The sequence below is a fragment of the Mustela putorius genome, unplaced genomic scaffold, assembly GCF_011764305.1.
Source record: "Mustela putorius furo isolate JIRA1106 unplaced genomic scaffold, ASM1176430v1.1 tig00003853_pilon_pilon_pilon, whole genome shotgun sequence".
NCBI lineage: Eukaryota > Metazoa > Chordata > Mammalia > Carnivora > Mustelidae > Mustela > Mustela putorius.
The window spans coordinates 4,302,761-4,323,702 of NW_025422005.1; the positions used below are offsets into that span (position 1 = coordinate 4,302,761).

Genomic DNA, 20,942 nt, shown 5'->3' on the forward strand with positions numbered 1-20,942 from the left:
ATGTTACAACTGGAAGGATCTTTTTAAGTGAATTCTTGATCTTTTAGAAAAACTTCCAGTTCCTGATACACAGGGTATGGCCCTGCATCATGGCATGGGCATCACCCAGGGCCTCTTAGAGGCACAGGCAGGGCCACGCTCAGACCTGTGAATCAGAACCTGCGTTTTTAATAAGGTCCTCAGGTGACCCTCATGCACATAGAAGTTGGAGAGTCTCTGTTGAAGGTCAGCGTCCCATTTTACTCTTGAAGAAACTGGTTAAAGTAGTTGCCCAGAGTCACACAGCTGTTTATTTTAGTGGTTCCCGTCTTTGGATACATCTGGGGATCACTTGGAAACATTTCAAAACTACTGATGCCTGGGTCCCAGCCCCACACAGTCTGACTTAGCTGGTCAGGCTTGCAGCTTGCATCAGCATTCAGAAAACCTCCCTGGATGACTGACTCGCAGCCGAGCTGGGAGCTGCTTATCTGGTTGGTGAGAGAAGCCAGCTTTCTTGATGCTTCGGTCAAGGAGGCCTTTTACTCTGCGCATGGGTAAACATTCAGAGATGTTTCCCCCACCTGACTGCTCATCATCATGCATCACCCATTGTATATCCACAGCATTTACCCTGCTTAACCACTCACTTCACCCACTGGCAGGTACACCGTGAGAACAGGGCCTGCTCTTTGTCTTGTTCGCTGCTAGGTCGCAGCTCCTGGGACAGTGTCTGGCACACAGTAGGTGCCCCTTTAATATCTCTAGGACAGGTAGAAGGAGTTGTGACACAGAGGGAACTGCGGGCTGCTTAGACGGCACCAGCAGGGTGACCTGTCATTGGAAGGCTCCCGAAGGACGGTTGACCTCAAGAGTCAGCCAGGAAGGGCGGCATGAAGACGTGAAGCTGAGGGTGGTCTTGGACCCAGATCTGTCTGCCCTTGAACTTGCACTTAGAGTGTTGTCCTGGGGGCAGAGAGGCCAGCTGTTTGCTTCAGACCTCAGCAGTTAGTGGGACTGGGATAGAGGCTCCACTCTGCAGACCCTCAGATGGGTGCCCCTCTGACCCAGAGCCACCTCTGGCTTGGTTTTGTGTTGAACAGGTTTTGGAAAGCGATCTGAGGGACTTTGGGGTCCCAGAGTCTGGCCTGTGGGTCTTCAATATAAGATAGCCTTTGCTCATGGGAGTTTTCTTGTGTTTTAGCCTTTTTCCCTTGAGAACCTGGGGTTTTTGAGGATAGAATGACTTGCTTTCACTCTCAGTTTATGTGAGTGAGTTTCTTTTCTGGTTAAATTAAGACTTTATTATGCCAGTGTTGAAGAGAAGTCATGGTTGATTGTGTTATTTCTGTTACTTTTTCTTTTTTTAGCATTTAATTCTTCTGATTTGATATTTGGTATGTTTTACTGCTCATTTACCTATTGTCAAACTTTAAAGTTTAGTGTAAAAGTCCTTTTTTATGAAGCCGTTCATTAGTGTGTCCCACTGTATGTTAGTCATTTCTAAATCTTTTGACGTTAAGACCGTTGTTAGGATGTCTTGTTAAGTGGTAAACTTATACTGTCTTTTCTTGGGTAATAGGAAGCCAGAAAATGTTAAGCCTTGAATGTAGCACATCCTTTTCAACACCATAAAATTTCAAGTTTCAATTCCAAAAGGACATTAAGATGAGATGTTGAATTCTGTGGTTAGAAGGCTGTTGCTGGCGGCTCTTACAGATGTTACTCGAAGTCAGACTGCTGTCGGCTTTCCATCAGCCAAAGCCACTCTTTATAATGTCCTGTAATTCCACACACACAGTCACGGGAAGAGATGAATGTTGATTTTCCAAAGGCTTCATGAATTCTAGGTTAAGGACTAAACTTAGTCCTTAGTTTATAGGGAGAATTCTTAGGCTCAGATGTTACCACAGGTTGCTAGTCAGTAAGTACCACTGTTGATTAAATCAAACAAAGAGACATTAAAAGCCCTTGAACAAGAATTTTACAGAAACAGTAAATAATTAGGGAGCTGATGGTTATCCTGATAGCTAGAAGTCACATTGTGGAGAAAGACGTAGTCCGGTGAAGCGCTTGCTTGATCGTGGATGTAAGGAGAGGAAGATTAAAAATTCGTAGAGGTCAAGTTTAGTCAGATTTCAAGATTTCATACTCTCTTTGGCGCAAAAAATTCAGGGAACCCTCAGTTGTTAGGAAATGTTAACACTGGTAAGGATTATTCTTACTAAGCACGGAAACAGTGGCACTTCGTATTCCTGTTGCGGTTTTGAATTTCAAGCACTTTGCCCACATCATGCCCTGCGATCCTCCACATGACCCTGTGAGGCAGGAGAGGCGCCGGTGCTGCCCCTTTCTGATGAGGTCATATGGAGGGGTTAGTTTACTTTTCCAAGGATTGCTAGTGAGAGAACTGAGCCTTTCCTGTTTTAAATATAAAATGCGAAGGGTGGTGGTTGAACTTCTAAACTGTCCCTGGTTTCCTAAGTCTGCATGTATGTGGTTTGTAATGCAGGATGAATAATCTAAAAATTGTTTTAATACTGCACCTGAAGAAGGATATTTTTAGGACCAAAATAATTGACTGGCAAGACTCACAGAATTTGTTTTGCTTTTTTAAAATTCACTGTTGTGTAGATTTTTACATGAAAAGTTTAATTTTATTTACATGAAGCAGCCTGAGAGCAGAGACCTGGTCTTCCAACTTCCTCCTTGACTTACTGCACCGCCGTACTGTTAGTTGGCACCCGTTAAGTCCTTTGGAATGAGCTGGGGGTTGGGCGCACTGTTGGGAAATGGTTAGCGATGCTGTTGAAACTGACTAGATATGGCATTGGTTCTTAGCAAACATTTCCTGTATTTACAGCACATATGGTCCTTATTAAAAAATTCTGCACATGATATGTGTTCACCAGCACGTATCTTTTTTCTATACACCTATATTGTGAAACACTCTGAAGCCTTCAGAAAAATTGCAGGTGTAGCGAGAAGAGCTCTTTGCCCCCTGAACCTTGTGTGCATAAGTTGCTGGTATATGTCCTCACAGGCTTGCTTATGTATTTCCTGCAAACCAGAGGTGAAGGCATTCTCCTCTGTAACCACTGTAGTGATCAAAATCAGGAAACTAACACGGAGGCATGTCTACCCTCTGATCCTCACCTGCTCCTGCAGCTGGCCAGATGACCCCACCCCACGGTGACCTTTGTAGAGAAAGGTCCAGTTGGACTCTGGGTCACCCTCTGTTGTCTCCTCATACTCCTTTAATACAGAGGAGTTATCAGTCCTTTTTGACTCTCAGGACCTTGACACTCTTGAAGATTACAGGCTGGTCATTTTGTGGGATGTTCCTTAATTTGGATTTGTCTGATGTTTCTTCATGATTAGATTCAGGTTTTGTACCTTCGGTAGGAATATCACAGAAGAGCCAGTATATATCTTTTTCAAAGATTAGTTTTACATTTTATTTTCTGTTTCCTTAGAGCGTTTCCCAAAGTGTATTCTGCGGAACTAGCACCTACTGTGTTCTCAACACCGTGCCTCCTCTAGAAGGTAGGACTCGAAAAGCTTTTGACTTACAGGAAGGGGTGGGCTTGGCAGTAAGAGTAACTCCATCATGATAGTGCAGTGGAACTAGCCTGTGGCTGGGCCTTAGGGGACCTGCATTCTGCCTTTAACTTTCTGTGTGATCTTAGATGAGTTACTTAATCCTTCTGGGGGTAGCAAAATAATACTCCCTTTGTAAAGTTTCTGGGAGGGTTCAAAAAGGCAAAGCATTTAATCACATGGGAAATTCAAAGCACTCTGCAAATGCTAGATACTAATACAATAGTTCTATAATTCTAGTATCTAATTCCAGTGACTTCGAGTAGGAGCCGTGTGGTATTGTGGGAAAAGCAACAGGTCACATTTGAATCCCATTTGAGTCACTCGCTTGGCTCCTGGGCAAGGGAATTTGAACCTCAGGTTCTTCATCTGTAAAATGGGGATAATTATGCCCTAATGGATAATTGTGAAAATTAAGTGAGAGAATGCAATGTAAAATCTTTTCTGGATGCCTGATGTAGAGTCCTGCAAATGTTTACTTCCTAATAAATAGTAGAAAATAAATTTACTTGATCATGTGCAGCTCAAATTGAAATTGAATGGAATGAAGCACCAGAGGATGCCCCGGAACCTAAATTGAAGCTATCGATTGCACAACTTCTGTGCTCCCACTTTTTCTGCCTCTGCTTGCGTATTTTAAATTGAAAATGTAAATTCCTGTTAAATAGTGAAATAATGATAAAGTTTATTGAACCTGAATTAGAAGTTGACCTAAACTCAGACCAGAGATTTGGTGGTGTGGTTGACAGGGAGAGCGGGTAAACCTGGGCCACCTAAAAAAAGGCAGGGTGAGATTTGATGATCACGCACTCTAAGAAGAGGGAAAGGGATTGTTAAATAGTGAAAACTAGTTATGTTTTCTATGAAAACAACAACAACAACAACAACAAACAAAACACCAAAAAAAACCCAAACTATTGTTTTTTGGTTTTTTTTGAACTTCAAAAGTCTTTTGGATAATTACAATTGAGTAATTCATTTTGGAGAATTTCTTTTAGAGAGTTATCATACTGATGCTTGGTACATAATTAAGCACATTGTTGCTTAATTAATATTTATTTTGGATGCATAGTGATTTGAAGGTCTTAGGTTAGTGACGGCTGTATTTGCTGCTGTGAACGCTGTGCTGACTTGAATATAACAATATGTGCTTATGTTTTCCTGAATCAGTTCCTATCCTACTAATTAAATCTAAGCACATAATAATTAGAGCTGAACAGAAAAATTGTAGAGCTTCCTTTTAATTTTACCATTCCAAGTTGTTGATCAAATATATTCCCAATAAGATTCAGCAGTTGGATACACCGTTATACCAACTTATTTTGAACAGTTTGGTCCAGAGGTTGACAGATTAATCATAATTGACTTGATTGAATAACAGTGTTCATAATTATTCATGGAACCAAATTGTTTAATTTTTATTAATTATGAATCAAAATAAAATGGATATTATCATTTCCAGGTTAGAGTTAATATAGTTAACATTTCCCTAACAGGAGTCGATAAGGGTGTTCGAAGGAGAGAGTTCTATATATCTTTTTTGATATAGATAAAGGATTTGGTAATGTGAGTTTTGTTTTTTTGAAGTAAAACATGAAAATAAGAATTCTACCTTTTGCCTAATTAACTAAGTGAAAGAGCATTTTTGCATATTTTAGAGAGTTTTAGTTGAATTGTACGATGCCTCTAAAATTATTGTTTGGAGAATATTTAAAGGTTGTCTGGAAAGGATGGTTTATTCTGTAGAATCAGAGCTGTCAGCCGGCTGCATCATCTGTCAGCTTCAGGAGCTTCACTAGTTATTTTTACTGTGAAGTAGGTTAGAAAACTATTTTGCAAAGTCATATATCATACATGCATATTTTGCTAGATAATGATAATGAAATGTTTTCCTGTCTTTGGTTGACACTTCCGTGTTGCAGTGTCAAAGGTTAACTATTTGGATTAAATGCTTAAACGCAGTTGAAACTGGTATATACCTTACTTTCACTGTTAACTCAAGATACTGTTAATAGTCTTAGTACTGAGACAAACTTTTAAAAACTGGCCCAATGATTTAATTACTGTATCATTTATAGTTTTTCCAAAAACATTAAAAAGCAGCTTTTAATTAAAAAACACAAGCTTGTGCAGTATGGCCAAGCGAGCAGTTCTTTTCCAGTATGAAAAGCAGAATTACTCTTCCATCACATTGTAACTGGAAAAAATGAAATTTGGAAAATATGAGTTTAAGATTCTTCCTGTTTGAGTTTCTAATCTTCTTTCCCCAGTATAAAAATAGCCATCTTCATAATGCATAGTGGGAAAATTTACCCATTGTTATATTTCTAAAAAACATCCAGTTTATATTCAGCATGAACCTAAAATTCTGGAAATAGCACAGTTTAAAAACTGATTCAGGGTAACCCATTGGCCTGTCGTACTCCTCTTCCTTTTGAAGCCATGACTGCACATCCCTATGAAGTGCTGTATTTGGAGTCACGATGGAGACCGTGCTTACACAGACACTCCTTTTCCTCTTGAAAAAAGCCTTTGGGCCAATTCTCCGCTGCCTGATTTGGTATCAGAGTGGAAGACAGAAGACTTTTCTGTGGCAGCTAGTTGTGCCGTGGAGAAGAGAGTCTCTTTTTCTCGCGATCCGTGCGCATGCACACAAGCGCACGTGCACATGTGTCTCTACACAGGCGGGAGCACGCAAGTCTAGGTGTATGTACACGTATGTACACACACGTAGGGGTACACACACGTGCGTATTTTATAGCCACAGGACAGCTGGGTCCCTCAAGGAGGCTTACAAGAGTAGATACTTAACATCAGGTTGCGATCACAAACAAAAATAGAAGCTGGGGTTTAATCTTCTGTTCATCAGTGTTTAATCTTCTGTTCATCATTCAAAATTATACTTTAAATAGTAGTTTTCTCGGAGATATGACTGGTCCCGTACAGTTCAGAGAAAGCCCATTGATTGAGCACCCGTGTAATACTGTTTTTGTAAAAGGCATCCTGTAAATGGTGACTGTTTGAATCGAGTATAGATTTTAGAATTTCACCTCTACTTTCAGAATTGTACACATCATAGGAGATTTAAAAAAAATGGGAATAAAACCTCTTTAAAGGAAGAGAGAAGGGAGGTATTGGCTCATGCGTTTTGGTATTCTGTGCTTTAAAGTTTTATGGCCCACGGTGCCTCCCTGGGGAGGATGAGGTGCAGGGAGCGTGCATAAGCACATAATATCACATTGGTTTTATAGAGGGTAATTAATACAGAACTTTCTATGAACATTCTCGTAGTTGAACACTTTGTTTTCTGGTTTCATAACAAGATTTTTAAAAAGTTTAGTTTTATTTTGCTGTTAAAATTTTAAGCAGTTTTTAAGTTTTTCAAGTTTTTATACTGCCTCTAGAAATAGAAGATTGGGCATTATAATTCAATTGGTTGTGTAGTTCATGGACCAAAAAAAGATTTAGTATGCTACAATTCTCTTAAGTTCCTCCCTTTAAAATATTTCCATATTATGTAGTAAATTTTTTCAGACTTTATTTCTGTGCACAGTATTTTTCTTTTAAGGTCTTTCCCTTGAGAAGAGATGTGTTAATCAGATGAAAAATGTTTGGAGAAGATTTTGTTGTGATTGTAGAAAATTTTTTATTCTTTTATGTTTTTCACATGTTCAAAAAATAGGCTATGCCAAACAAAATTACAGTAAGTGACTGGAAAGATATATTGTTGTATTTAACTTTTAATATTATTAACTAATTCCTGTATGCCTATGTAAGGTTCTTTAATCGTAAGGCATTTAAATTTATTGAATGGCAGTAAATTTCAAAGGGATTTATACCTGGAGGAGAATTGGAGATTACTTAATTCTCCCTGATTTAGAAAACCGAGACTATTAAGTAACTTACCCAAGGTCACACAATTAGAAAGTTGCAGAACTGGGTCAGAATCTTGAATTCTTGATTTGGAGTTCAGTGTTTTTATTATACCTCTTAATGTCAGAATAAGTTATTTTAACTATGATTTTCTAGAGCAAATTCAGTCTTTATTGTTTTAATTTGTTGCTCCTAGTACCTCGTTATGCATTGCACTCTTTGGATATTGGGGCTTCCATTTAGCATTACAAAAAAAAAAAAATTGGACTGTGTAATTTAAAAGTTTGACCTAAGTGTGCCAAAACTGGCAAGAAATTTTGAGCAAGGCAAAGGGACTTTGTTATGGGAATGAACTAAGAAATGACCTGTAAATGAATGAATGAATGAAATAATACATAAAGGAAATGGTCTCTTCTAGAAGGTATCCGGGAGACTGATTATCAGGCAGTCAGACATACCATCTTGTCTGAAAGTAATGAACTTTGTTTGCTGTCACTAATTTAGGAGAGTTACATTTTGATGAAAGATACTACTTAAATAGATATGTATATGTAAATCAAGTTAATTAACATGGTATGTTTTTAGGTTTAGACTAGAAGGACCAGCCTCTGTATTTACCTAGGTAACTACCTGTAGGTGTAAATTCCTTATATTTATAAAATTTGTAATTTGGTTTTGAAAGGATAAGTCTCATTTGTATTCTTAGGGATGAAGTAGTATTAGCTTATGAATAAAATAGTCATATTTTATTATAATTCCTCTTCCCTAAAAAACTTAAAACTTTTTCAGCTGGTTGATAGAAGAGTTCTGGGTTTTGTGAGGTTAAATCCTTTTGCAATTTGGATGTACTTCATGGAAACCTGGTGGGAGAACCTTTAAGAGTAATGTTCTGGTTATGGGCAGCTGCTGGGATATTCCCTGTCCACTCGCTTGTCATGGAGCAAAAAAGCTCAATCTTATTTTAAAGCCTCTTAACCAGATCCTGCTGCCCCTGATCTGATCAGTGTGTAAATGAGCATTGCTAACCGAGAGGAATGGTGTCTTGGTCTCACAGTGACCAGACTTAAGCTGCTGTTTCTGACCTTGCCAGTATACTTAAAAGGAGATTTTCCTCTATTATTTTCTCTGAATCTATTGTTTTCTTCTTTATAGATGATCATGGGAACAGCAATAGTAGTCATGTAAAAATCTTTTTACCGAAAAAGCTGCTTGAATGTCTGCCGAAATGTTCAAGTTTACCCAAAGAGAGGCACCGTTGGAACACTAATGAGGTAGATAAATTTCTATTTTTAGGGGTATAATTATTTTAAGGGCAAAGTTGTTAGGTCATTTGGCATAGTATACTACCTTTTACTAGTTTTAAAATAAGAATACTGAACTAGGGGATTGTAAATGAGAAAATATTAATCTGGATTTAACAGAAACCTCCGTTTCTTGAACTACCTCTAATCTGCTTGGCTTGCGTTGAAAAATATAAAATGTGCACGCTTACTTACTAAGGTAGCATGAGTTACTGTACTTTGTTTTCTTGCATTTTGGCGTCTTGCATTTGGTGGTTAACTCTGCCTGCATCTCAGCTAAACACTAGTTTTTCTGTTGTCATGAATTAATAAAGAGACAGCCCCAGTGTTCCACAAGACATGCAGTGTCTTGACAGTATGAAGTTTCTGTAGAACTGGGAAGGGCAGGCTTCTTATTAGCAAAACAGCTGTCAGTCCTCTCTGATGAAAAGAGTTTGCATGGAGTGTTTATGAGTTTACCTTAATGATAGGAGTTTTTAAATTAGGAATGGAGGCTGTATGACAGATTGTGTATTTGGCATCTGATTAAAAGATTGGTAAAGTAGAATGAATGAAAGTATCTTTTTGGATGATGTTTCTTGTTTTTGGTAAGTCTTAGCCTGGGAGTCTTCATATTAAGGGTGAATTGCTTGTCATCATCTTAATTTTGAAATCTGAATATTTCCACATAGGGTAATACCCATTTAGTGTGGTGATGAGAACTGGGTATGTGTCCATCGATCTGGGAATTCTGTTCCTTTAGTTCAGACGGCTGTGATTACTGGTTTTCCGAAGTTGATCTAAGTCAGTTTGTGTTGCTGGTTGAACTTTCGCTTCCAAATTAAGTTAAATACCCTCCCCCTGCCCCCCGTATTGGGCCCACAGTTTTGTTAAAAGACACAAGAAGACAGTAGTGCTCCTTACTTATCCTGACCTTTTAAAGATTATTCTGTTCTAACTTCTTGACCTAGAGTGCTTTTGTTTTGAATTTTAAGAGGTTATATGGGTGAGAGTCTGTCTACTTAATCCTAGTTTACAGATTTCAATACTTAGTAGACCCTCATAGCTTTGATACCTTGTCTCAACTGATTTTACAGTCTTTTTAAAGTATGTATATTTGGATTATTTGCATTAATTATATTTCCCCCTTAGACAGAATACTTCTACCTTGACAAACATTAGGTAGTTTAGAGGCCTTTTGTTTTAATCAGTCATTGATTAACTATTTTAAACATGAAAACAAAGTAAATATGCTGACAATTAGTTTTAATCATAGATCATTACTCTGTCAGCAAAATAGTATGGTTTGGGAGCCATTCAGTAGGTCATAACTAGGTCATGAATTATTTAAAAACTCAGTGTGTTTCTTAGTATTCCCTGAAACATGGCTCTGCTGCCTTCCTATTGTATGTTAGCTCCAGTTTATTTAGAAATGAAGCAAAGTATGTAATTGGTATATATTTTTTCAATATTATGTTTTATGTGAAATTGGCAATTTATTTTTAATTATGACTTGAAATTATATTTGAAAACAGCAGGCGCTTAATTAAAATTCGTGGTCTTTAGGGTCTTCTGGAGCTGGAGTCGTAGAACCTGAAGCCGGTCGGTAGATGGTTCAGATCCTTGCACAGGACTTCACCTCTCACTTATTTGTCTCTGGTTATTGATATGTTCCCCTTTACTCATAGTTCAGATACATTATAAAACACCTAATAAAGAATTTTTATGGAGGACGAGCTTAAAAGGAAAATACGGGGTTGTTCCGTATTTTCTTCTAGGACCCCAGCCCTCATAGCTCCTTGGAGCTGCTAATTTAGGTCACAGTGTTGCGAAAGTCTTTGTCCAGACAGGAAACTGTGGCCACCTCTCTGACTGGCGAACCAAAAAAAGGGGGTCTGAGACATGTGGATTGTTCTGTGCAAGTTACCACTGCTGCTGGAAACGCCACTGAACAAAGTGTGTTCCCAAGGGTGGCTGGAGGCAGGATGGGTGGCTCAGCTGGCAGGGGTCAAGGCTCTCACACCCTTTTCCCTTGGACCTGTTGTTCTCTCAGTAATTTGTCAGCTCAACACGGACAAAAATTCTTAGGAGAGAACTGAATTTAAAGGCTGGCCCATATTTCATTTCAATGTAGAGGACATTGCCTTTCTTTCTTGTTTATTTTTGGCTTAAGGAAAAATAGGGGACTCTTGGAGTGACAGCCGAAGTCTTAGGAGTCCTTAATTCTGCAGAGTGTTACGTGGTGATGGTAACTGGTCCTTTTTAAAAACATTTTTTAAGACTGGCTTGGATAACGGGAACAAAACAGTCAGTGCTTCTGTTAAAGCACTTCCTTCCTCCGTCTAGCTGGGAATTGGCATTCTCCCCTGTTCTGCCGCCGGCCGTCCTGCATGCTGCCGCTACACCTGGAGGCGGCTTGTCTCTCACTGGGGCTTTTGGTCCTGTTTATGGCAGAGTCATGCTTAGTCAGAGCTGTCCGTGAGGTCTGTGGAACTGCTCACGGAGTTGAGTTTAGTCATACTGCCATTAGGAAGGGCCGCTTCCCGCTGGTTGGGAGGGAGGGCTGTGGCTTGGTGCTACTGTATCTTTGTTGAGAGGGACAGTGAGATTGTGTCCATCGCATGTTGCCATTTATTGAGCCCCTGTTGTCTGTGCTGGTGGCTGGGCACTGTGTGTAATTACTTGTGAACCTTAAAATAATGTTACAAGATAGGCCATATTTTTACTCTTTTACTCTTGTACTGATGAAGGTACAGTGGTAAAAAGTAGTTAACTCATTTGGTCAAGATAGCATACTTGTTAGGGCCAGTTTCTCTCTAAGCTTAATTTCTTGTATGTTGCTTACTAACTCTTAGGAACATTCGTTCAGTTGTTATGTTTTCTTAGCTTTTAATCAAAGACCCACAACTCAACCACATTAGTGTGCTTGGCAAATCCATTCTGTCATTTAATTTTGGATTAAAAGGAGTTAACATAGGATTAGTATCGTGGGTTCATAAGCAAATGTTTGGTGAAGCTGAAAGTCACTAAAAAGGAAGGCTACCAGAAGATAAGGAGGTCTTAGGGCCCAGCTAAGCTCCTAGGACCTTTCTTAACGCATTGGAATAGATAAAATCTCCTGCACTTCCTGAATGTTACTTGCAATTGCAAAATAAATGTTGTGTCTAGAAACCAATCACTTCGAATAAGGCTTTCTCAGCCACACACAGCGTAAAGGAGGGGTGATGGTGGTGGTGGCAGTAGTGATGGCAGCCAGCATGGACTGAGCATGCGCTGTGGGTGAGGCGCGGGAGGGTCCTTGATGCGAATACTTAAGTTTACTCCTGGAATTCATCCTGTGAGGCAGACTATGTGGTTATCCGTACGGTATCAGCCATGAGATCTGAGCCACAGAGATGTTCAGTTATGTGCCCAGGAGTGCTGGACTCAGGAGTCTAACATGCAGCTTAATTTCGGAGCCCATTCCCTCTCCAGTTCTGTCCCAAAGAACAATTCAAATAGACTTTCTCAAGATCTCACAGCTGTTTAGTGACTTCTGATCCTTTTGCTGTATAGAATTGTTTGGCTTCTTTATTTATTTACATCTTCAAGTATTATATTGTACATAAACTTAATATAGTTTTGCATTGTGTGTTTTTGTTTTTAAGATTTGATTTATTTATTTGAGAGAATGAGAGAAAGAGAGAGAGAGAGAGAGCAGGAGAAGGGAAGGGTCAGAGGGAGCGGAGCCGAGCAGGGAGCCGGATGCAGGGTAGATGCGGGACTCCATCCTGGGACTCCGGGATCATGACCTGAGCCAAAGGCAGTCACTTAACCAACTGAGCCACCTAGGTTTCTGCGTGAAGTATTTTTTAAAGGTAGTACTCATTTCAGGGTGCTGGGATGGCTCAGTCGGTTAAACATCTGACTCTTGACCCCAGCTCAGGTGTTGATCTCGGGGCTGTGATCCAAGCCCCCAAGTTGGGCCCTGTGGTCCGTGTGGAGCCAACTTAGAGGATAAAAAAGTTAACACTCATTTCTTAGGGAAGTAGTTTTGTTCTTTTTTTTTTTTTTTTTTTTTAAAGATTTTATTTATTTATTTGACAGAGAGAAATCACAAGTAGATGGAGAAGCAGGCAGAGAGAGAGAGAGAGAGAGAGGGAAGCAGGCTCCCTGCTGAGCAGAAAGCCCGATGCGGGACTCGATCCCAGGACCCTGAGATCATGACCTGAGCCGAAGGCAGCGGCTTAACCCACTGAGCCACCCAGGCGCCCAGTAGTTTTGTTCTTAATGAATATTAATGTGTAGGCTCTGGATAATGAAAAAATATTAAAAGTAGAAATTTTGAACCTGTGTGTAACTTGAGGGTTAGGCTTGATTTTTATATCCAGGGCAGGAGAGAAAGAACGTATTAAACAGAGCAGAATTGTTGAAGAACCAGCTCTTACTCCATAATCAGTCTGGCATTCACGTCTTCATTAGGTGAACTGTTAGAAGGTTTCTGCATTTTAAGTTAATATTTTTAAGGCCCAGAGCCAGAAATAATTATGCTAATGCAACTTTCTGATTGCACAAATGACTATTCATAATTACACATATTAGTACTCCATGTATGTTGTCCAGACCGAAATTCTTTTGTTTAGCCATTAATTAGCTGTTTGACTTAAAATACAGCTACTGCATCCCCCCGCAGTCACTGGATCTGGATTTCAGACGGCGTTCTTCCGAAGCTGAGCTGAAACCACACCGACAAGCCTTTATAGCGAAAATGTTCTGCTTCAGTGTTCCAGTCACTTCTGTGTGCGGCTGTTTTTGAACTGTTAGTGCTCTTTGTTTTTCCTCTAATATAAAGTTTCTCTGGAGGAAGTAAACAAATGAGAATTCTAGTTTGTACTGATCGTAAAGAAAGTTGCATCAAAAGTTTTCAGTTGGTGATAGCTTCAGAGATTTTCATATTAAATGCATCTTTTTTTAATGGGAAACCTGTCTGTGTAGAGCACGTGTATCTCTCCACTGGTACAGTCTAAGTCGTGTCAAAGAACCGGAAGGAAAGAACTCCTAAGTGAAATGTTTTTTATAGGGAGAGACTTTGCCTTTTTAATGCCTGAATACTTCTGCCTTTTTCAAAATTTCTTTAGTCATTGTGTGTGTGTGTGTGTGTGTGTAGGCATAGATTCTTGAGTGTTTTTTCCTTGGTATACCTTACAGAGTCATAGTTTCAAGGGTTGTGATTCTTTTCAATGATTGGTTTTTCTAGTGCATTTATATGTTCTCATTTTGAAAGACAGACCCACATTTTGGGGGGGATAATCATTTAGCACTCTGCAGATTTCCACCACGCAAGCTAAACCGAAAAGTATTAGTGTTGTGAAGGTGAGTGAGGTGTTTGGCCTTGATGACTCAGAAGGTTAGTTAACCCTGAGATTGGCCTTTGTTTTGTGTAGCTTTGGCCATTGATAATGGTTTGAATGGTCCCAGGTGATTCTCAGAGTCCAGGCGGGGGCTCTCCTGGTTCAGGCGCAGGTAGGAAAGTGCAGATACGAACAGCACCACAGAGAGCCAGGTTTTAAGAGGGATGCCATTTGATTTTTGAATACAGTATATGGAACCAGATTTCAAACTAAGTGTGATGATCTTGTAGCAGTTGGGTTAACTATAACCCGTCTGTTTCACTGAGTAGTATGAGGTTAGGTAAACGGATACTGAAGTCCCAATGAGCATGCACCTGTCATCAGAGCCTGTGTCATTTTAGCCGTGGTGGTAGCAGACGGAGAGTGGCTGTGTTGAAATGCTGGGGGCGGATGTCCTTCTGCATCTCTGGGGGAAGACAGGCGAGGAGAGGTCAAGACAAGCGGGTTTAGCCCCGAGGAGCAGCTGGAGAAGAAGCAGATCTTACCTGCAGAGAGTAGAGTAAGGTTCATAACGTTTGAATAAGATACTAAAGAAAAAAAATTTTTTTAAAAAATTTATTTATTTGACAGATCACAAGTAGGCAGAGAGGCAGGCGGAGAGAGAGAGAGGAAGGGAAGCAGGCTCCCTGCTGAGCAGAGAGCTCGATGTGGGGCTCGATCCCAGGACCCTGGGACCATGACCTGAGCCGAAGGCAGAGAGGCTTTAACCCACTGAGCTACCCAGGCGCCCCAGAAAGAAATTCTGGACGAAAATTCCTTTGGACCTGCCTGAGTTTTGCCCCCAGTGGTTTTTATTACATTGTGTTACTTAAGAACAGAGCACTTGGAAGAATAGTTGGCCCAGAGTCAGTTTTCAGTAAATATTTGTTGAATGAATGAAATATGTAAAAATACAAAAACTCAGTATATATTTCTGAGCTGTTGGGATTTCTTATGTAGATATAAGACTCAAATGTATATATTTTACATAAAAAAGGGTAGAAAATTAATAAAATTTATGTTAACAACATTAATAAGTGGGATGGATGATGTTTTGCCAAAACCAAATTGTCTCTTGTAACGTGAATGTAACAGTGACTGTTCTCAGGCAGGGTCTTTTGAATTTGGCTCAGGACACTGTCCTGTGCCCTGCGGTGATCCCACCCCTCTCCCCATTGAACTATTTAGAAACTGATTTTGGCTTAGCAGGCATTTCTGTAAGTCTCTTGTCAGACCTTGGTGCAAATACATGATTTAGTCTGAAGTTGACTTCTGGATTTTCTCATTAGTCCGAGAACAACTTTAAACAAGTTTCCAGGTGGTTGTAATCATAGCCCATAGATGAGCAGTGGGTCTGTGTGTTAGAAAATTGGTTATAGGTTTTATTTTTCAGGTTATAAATTAAGATGTGAAGTGAGAACTTTCATAGTGAACTCAAGGACCACTGAGATCTTGGAAGGCGCACACAGCTGGCAATCAGGAACTGGCTCTGTCTCGTCTTGGCTCTGCCACCAGTCCGCTGAGTGCTAGCTAGGTAAGCCACCCATGTCCTGAGTCTGAGTCTGCCGTGATTGTGCTCAGTGGTCTTTAGAGAGGTGGCGTAAGCCCCCTCCTCCAGTTTTGGAGGCTAAATCACTGTTGCTTTCAGAGCTGTTAGGGAGCACAGGGCATTCAGGGCAGGTTCGGGTCCAGCTGGGCTGTGTGTGTGTTCATTTTTTGCTGTTAATCATCCTTTGTTTTTATTTTTAAAGTCTGTGATTCAGTGGTTGTTAGTACAGTCTCGCGACCATCACTGTCATGTAATTCTGGAACATTTTCATTACCCCAGCAGCTCGGGTTCTCCATCTCTCCGGACTTGGCAGAGTCAGCCCCATCAAGGGGCGGCCAGCCTCTTTTTAGGGGACTCAGGGTTCTTCTTTGATATCTCCTCTAAGTTTCTATACCTGTGTGGAGCTGGAGCTGAAATCAGAGTCGATTGTCTTTTTGTCCAGATCTTAACACAGAGCTCTGTGTCCTGAGATTGTTTTTAGAATGTTCAAGTGCCGGCGAGGATCCAGCTGGGGCCTTGTTTTTCTGAGAGAAGAAGAGGGCTTGGGGAGAGTTTTCGGTTGAAAACTGAAACTGTGTGCCCTGCAAACTCCCCTTAGTGGGTGACTTGGGGATGCAGTGTCCCTCTCTTTCTGGTAATGGTGGGAGACTCTGTGGCCGTGACTTTGCATGAGGAGAAGCGGAGCCCTGCGGGAAATCAGCTGAGATTGGAAAAGGGAAAGATGTGTGGAAAGCGAGGCATTCTTTTTAGCTCACTGGCTTTCAAGCTGAGCTGGTGTCCGAATCACCTGGAGGGGCTTGTTAAAACACAGACTGCTGGGCTGCACCCCCAGAGTTTCTGCGCCAATAGGTCTGGGGTGGGGCCCAAGAATGTGTATTTTTAACAGGTTCCTCGTGAAACTTCTCTAGATGAAGACTCTCAGGCCCTTAGAAGCGTATTCTTAAGTCACCTGACTTCAGTCTCAGCTTTGCTACCCTTTTGTCGTTCAGGTATATTTTGATATACTTTGGCTATGTGGGGTACATTTGAGCTTTCTAGGGTCTTCTCATATACTTAGAAGTAAGAGAATGCAGTTAGTTTTTTGGTATTTAATAAAGTATTGGTTAATGTCTTGTTATATTAGAGAACCCCTTTAAAGTATGGGTGATGGTAGGGGTGTGTGGAGGCATATCCTAATTTTTGTGACCTTGTTTTGAAAAGCTAGCATGAGGAATCTTCTCCACTCCCCCTTTCTTTCCCATCTCCATTGGGCCCAAATAGCTGAAAACAGCAGAACCCTAAAGGTGACCATCGTGGCCGCCTACTTACCTACATACCTGTCTGCCCACCTTCCTGTCTTGTTAAGCCTACCTTCCGTATGTTTCTAATGATAAGTTCTGTTATCTTGGTAACTATGAAGTTCTCTTGGAGATTTTAAGAGACGTTCCTAAAATATAACCTAAGTTTTCCAGTTTAAATGCTTTTAAAAAAGCTGGAAAAAATGGAAAAGAAAAACACATACAAAGGCGTCCTTTCTAGATGGCTGAGAAACCACAGATGGGCTGGGGTGGATGTGATGAAGATAAATTTGTGTTTGGGAGAGTGTTTTCTCTGTAAGGGAGAATATATGGGCAGGATGTGTGGATTTCATGAGGCTTTCTCGTATTCTTGTGTGTTCTCTGGTCTGACGAAGGGTGTTAGAGTTGAAATAAATGTAAAGCTTACAGAACCTGTTGTTTACATTTGGGGAGAAAGGAGGGGAGGAGGAGCTGGGGCTCTGGGGAATTGGACAGGACCGAACAGGTGTGTGTGTGTGAACGCACACGTGCACATGCGTGCACTGTGGCGTGGGTGCACACCCATCCTTGTAGGGCAGCTGTGATAGAACCAGGGTGGAATTCTGAGGCAAGCTTCATTTTGCCTTAAGTTCATTTTCCTGTGATTTCAGAGGAGTTTGTGGGAAGAAAAAGAAGTTTCCATGTCCAAGAGAATAGGAAGCCGAAAAGTAGCTTGACCTGGACTAGAAAGTAGAGACCCTTGTGCCTGAAGTCCGAGGGGGCAGTGACCGAGGGGGTTGGCCTCCAGAGACGCTGCCGCGGGAGCTCTTGAATTCAGGCCATGCATTTAACTTGTTCTGTTGACTTTTGTTTTTTCTTAATTAAGGTTTAATTTTTTTTAGAGCAGCTGCAGGTTGATAGCAAACTGAGAGGAAGGTACACAGGGTTGCCGTACAACCTGTGCCCCCAAACATGCATAGTCTTGCTGACACCCAGTGCCCCTCCACCAGACTGGAATCCTTTTTGCAATTGATGAACCTGCGTTGACGCGTCAGCACCACCCAGAGTCCCTAGTTTACATTATGGGTCACTCTTGTTGTTAAGATAGTTGTCTTTTCATGACTTGGTAGCTCATTTCTTTGTAGTGATGACTAACACTCCATTGTCTGGATGGACGACCATGGTTTTCTTTTCATCTACTGAAGGACATTTTGGTTGCTTCCAACTTTTGACAGTTACGAATAAAGCTGGTGTAAGCATCTGTGTGCAGGAATTTGGGTGGGCAGAGGTTTTCAGCTCCTTGAAGTAAATAGCCAGGAGTGGAATTGGTGCATTTTATGGTAAGAGTATGATTAGTTTTATAAGAAGCTGTCAAACTGTCTTCCAAAGTATCTGTACTGGTGGTGTTCCTGCCAGCAACAGTGACAGTCCCTGTGGCTCCACATTCTCCCGGCATTTGGTGGTGCTGGTGTTCTGGATATTGCCCCTTTCGATAGTTGTGTAGTGATCTTGTTGTTGTTTTAACTTCCCTGAAGATGGGTAAATGGAGCCTCTTTTCACATACTCCTCTGCCATCTAGATCTCTCTTTGATCTTTTGAAGTCTTTGGCCCATTTAATTAGGTTGTTTGCTTTCTTATTGTTGAGTGTGAAGCGTTTTCTGTAACTTTGGACAACAGTCCTTTAGGGGATGTGCTTTTGCAAGTATTTTCTCCCAGTCATTCTCTTGACATTGTCTTTCACAGGGCAGAGGTTTTTTATTTTTATTAACTCTGGCTTATCAATCATTTCTTTCATGGATCCCACCTTTAGTACAGTAGTGCTACCCCCAAGGCCAGGTGGGTTTCCTCCTGTGTTTTCTTCCAGGAGTTTTATGGTTTTGCATTTTACATTTAGGTCTGGGTCCATTTTTTATTTGATTTGTAAAGGATGTAGATCTAGATTCTTTTTTCTTTTTTTTGCCTGTGGATGGCCAGTTGTTCCAACGCCATTTGTTGAAAAGATGGTCTTTGCTCCATGGTATTGCCTTTCCTCCTTTGTCGAAGATGAGTTGACTGTATTTATGTGGGTCTGTCTCTGGGCTTTCTGTTCTGTTCCATTGATTTGTCTCTTTTGATGATACCACATTGTCTTGATTACTGTAGCTTTATAGTAAGTCTTGAAGTTGGGTAGTGTCATTTCTCTGACTCTGTTCTTGTCATTTAGTATTGACTCAGCTATTCTGGGTCTTTGTCCTCTCTGTTTAAACTTCAGAGTCATTTTGTTGCTATCCACAAAATAATGTGCTGGGATTTAGGTTGGGATTACATTGGATCTATAGATCAAGTTGAGAACTGACTTCTTGACAGTATTAAGTCTCCCTATCTGTGAACATGGACTATCTCTCTGTTTGTTTACATGTTTTGATATCATTCATCAGAGTTTTGTATTTTTTCTCATTAGATTATATACTTCTTTTGTTAGATTTATGCCTAGTTATTTCATTTTTGGGGGATGCTAAGATTTTATTTTAAAATTTAAATTCCACTTGTTCATTACTAGTATATTGGAAGGCAATAGACTTTTCTATAATTGCTTATTAGTTCTGTGATTTTTTTTTTTTTTTTAAAAGGCTTAGCATCTGCAGAGTAGACATCTGCTGTGTTTACTGATGGGTCGGAAGAGCTTGAAACAGTACTTGGCAAGTAGTGGGTCTTCAGTGACCAAAAGCCTTTTGAGAATTTCCCCTGAGGGACCACATTCTGTGTGTAACTCAGGCCTGAAGAAATTGGCTTTTAAAGAGAAAGGGTGTGTAGCACTTTAGGGAGGGAGGAAAGGCCCAACACAGAGGTCAAGGACAAAGTCGGAAAGGCCACACACCCTCTTCATGTTCTGGGTGGGAGACAGGGCCTGTTCAGAGAAGTTGGCCAAGACCAGTGCTCTCTTGTTGGAAGCTGGGATCTTATTTAGAAAGGGCTGCCAGAGCTGCTTTCTCAGAAGAGAAGGGGAGAAAACACTTAAATATATTTACCTTTTTTTTATAAAAAAAAGATTTTATAGGGGCACCTGGGTGGCTCAGTCGTTGGGCGTCTGCCTTTGGCTCAGGTCATGATCTCAGGGTCCTGGGATCGAGCCCCGCATCGGGCTCCCTGCTCTGCGGGAAGCCTGCTTCTCCCTCTCCCACTTCCCCTGCTTGTGTTCCCTCTCTCACTGTCTCTCTCTCTCTCTCTCTCTGTGTCAAATAAATAAATAAATAAAATTTTAAAAAAAATTTTATTTATTTATCTATCTATCTAGAGAGACATAGTGAGAGAGGGAACAGAAGCAGGGGGAGTGAGAGAGGGAGAAGCAGGCTTCCCACTGAGCAGGGAGCCCCACGTGGAGCTCAATCCCAGGATCCTGGGATCACACCTGATCCAAAGGCAGACACTTAATGACTGAGCCACCCAGACGCCCCAATATATTTGTGTTTTTAAAAGTTAAGATTTGACAGAAAGGGGCAATGGCATTTACTTCCCATTTCTGAGAAAGGATACATTAAAATAGCTTGAAATTAAGCAGGATCTATAAAATTGAGGTCAGAGTAGAGTCATTTTCCATTTTTCCTATCTTTAAACCAGGTAGTGACAGACACGCCTTTCCCGGCATCAGAAGACAGTTGTTAATTTGCATACTAGGTTTTTATTTTATTTTTGTACTGTTGAACAACATTTCAACTTCCTAACTCTAATTGTTCCATTTAAGAATCAGTTTTGTTAGACGCTTTAATCATTATTAATCAAAATTTTTATATTTATGCATTTTCCAGTAATTTTTAATAGACCATTTCTCCAGCAGTTCAGAGAGCCTGCTGTGGAGTGATTATGTATTTTTTATTTCATAAATGAAGATGGTGAGATGTGTTTTAGAATTAGCATGTAATGTCATCTAATGTAACATCATCTACTATACTGTTAATTTACTTATTTTTCTTGTGTATCATCTGGGTGCTCCTGCTGGACTATGAGGTCTAGGTGGACAGGAATCTTCATCTGTTCTGTTTACTGTTGGATCCGAAGA

The 20,942-nt window shown here is 40.6% G+C and overlaps 1 protein-coding gene across 18 annotated transcripts in view; it reads left to right on the plus strand.

Annotated features, from left to right (window-relative positions):
* CAMTA1 (calmodulin binding transcription activator 1) overlaps positions 1-20,942 on the plus strand; it is an 813,334-nt gene that overhangs the window by 24,490 nt on the left and 767,902 nt on the right. For 13 of the 18 annotated variants that reach the window (XR_006601642.1, XR_006601643.1, XM_045063669.1 and 10 more), the window contains exons 2-3: positions 3,456-3,525; positions 8,605-8,723. Coding sequence is in view for 13 of the 18 variants with exons in the window: in XM_045063669.1 (XP_044919604.1) it covers positions 3,456-3,525; positions 8,605-8,723 (189 nt within the window). In the remaining 5 variants the exon portion in view is untranslated. Of the gene's footprint in view, positions 1-3,455; positions 3,526-8,604; positions 8,724-13,385; positions 13,513-15,494; positions 15,636-20,942 lie in introns of those variants that run through there. The other 5 variants (XR_006601641.1, XR_006601640.1, XM_045063680.1 and 2 more) reach the window with 4 other exon arrangements.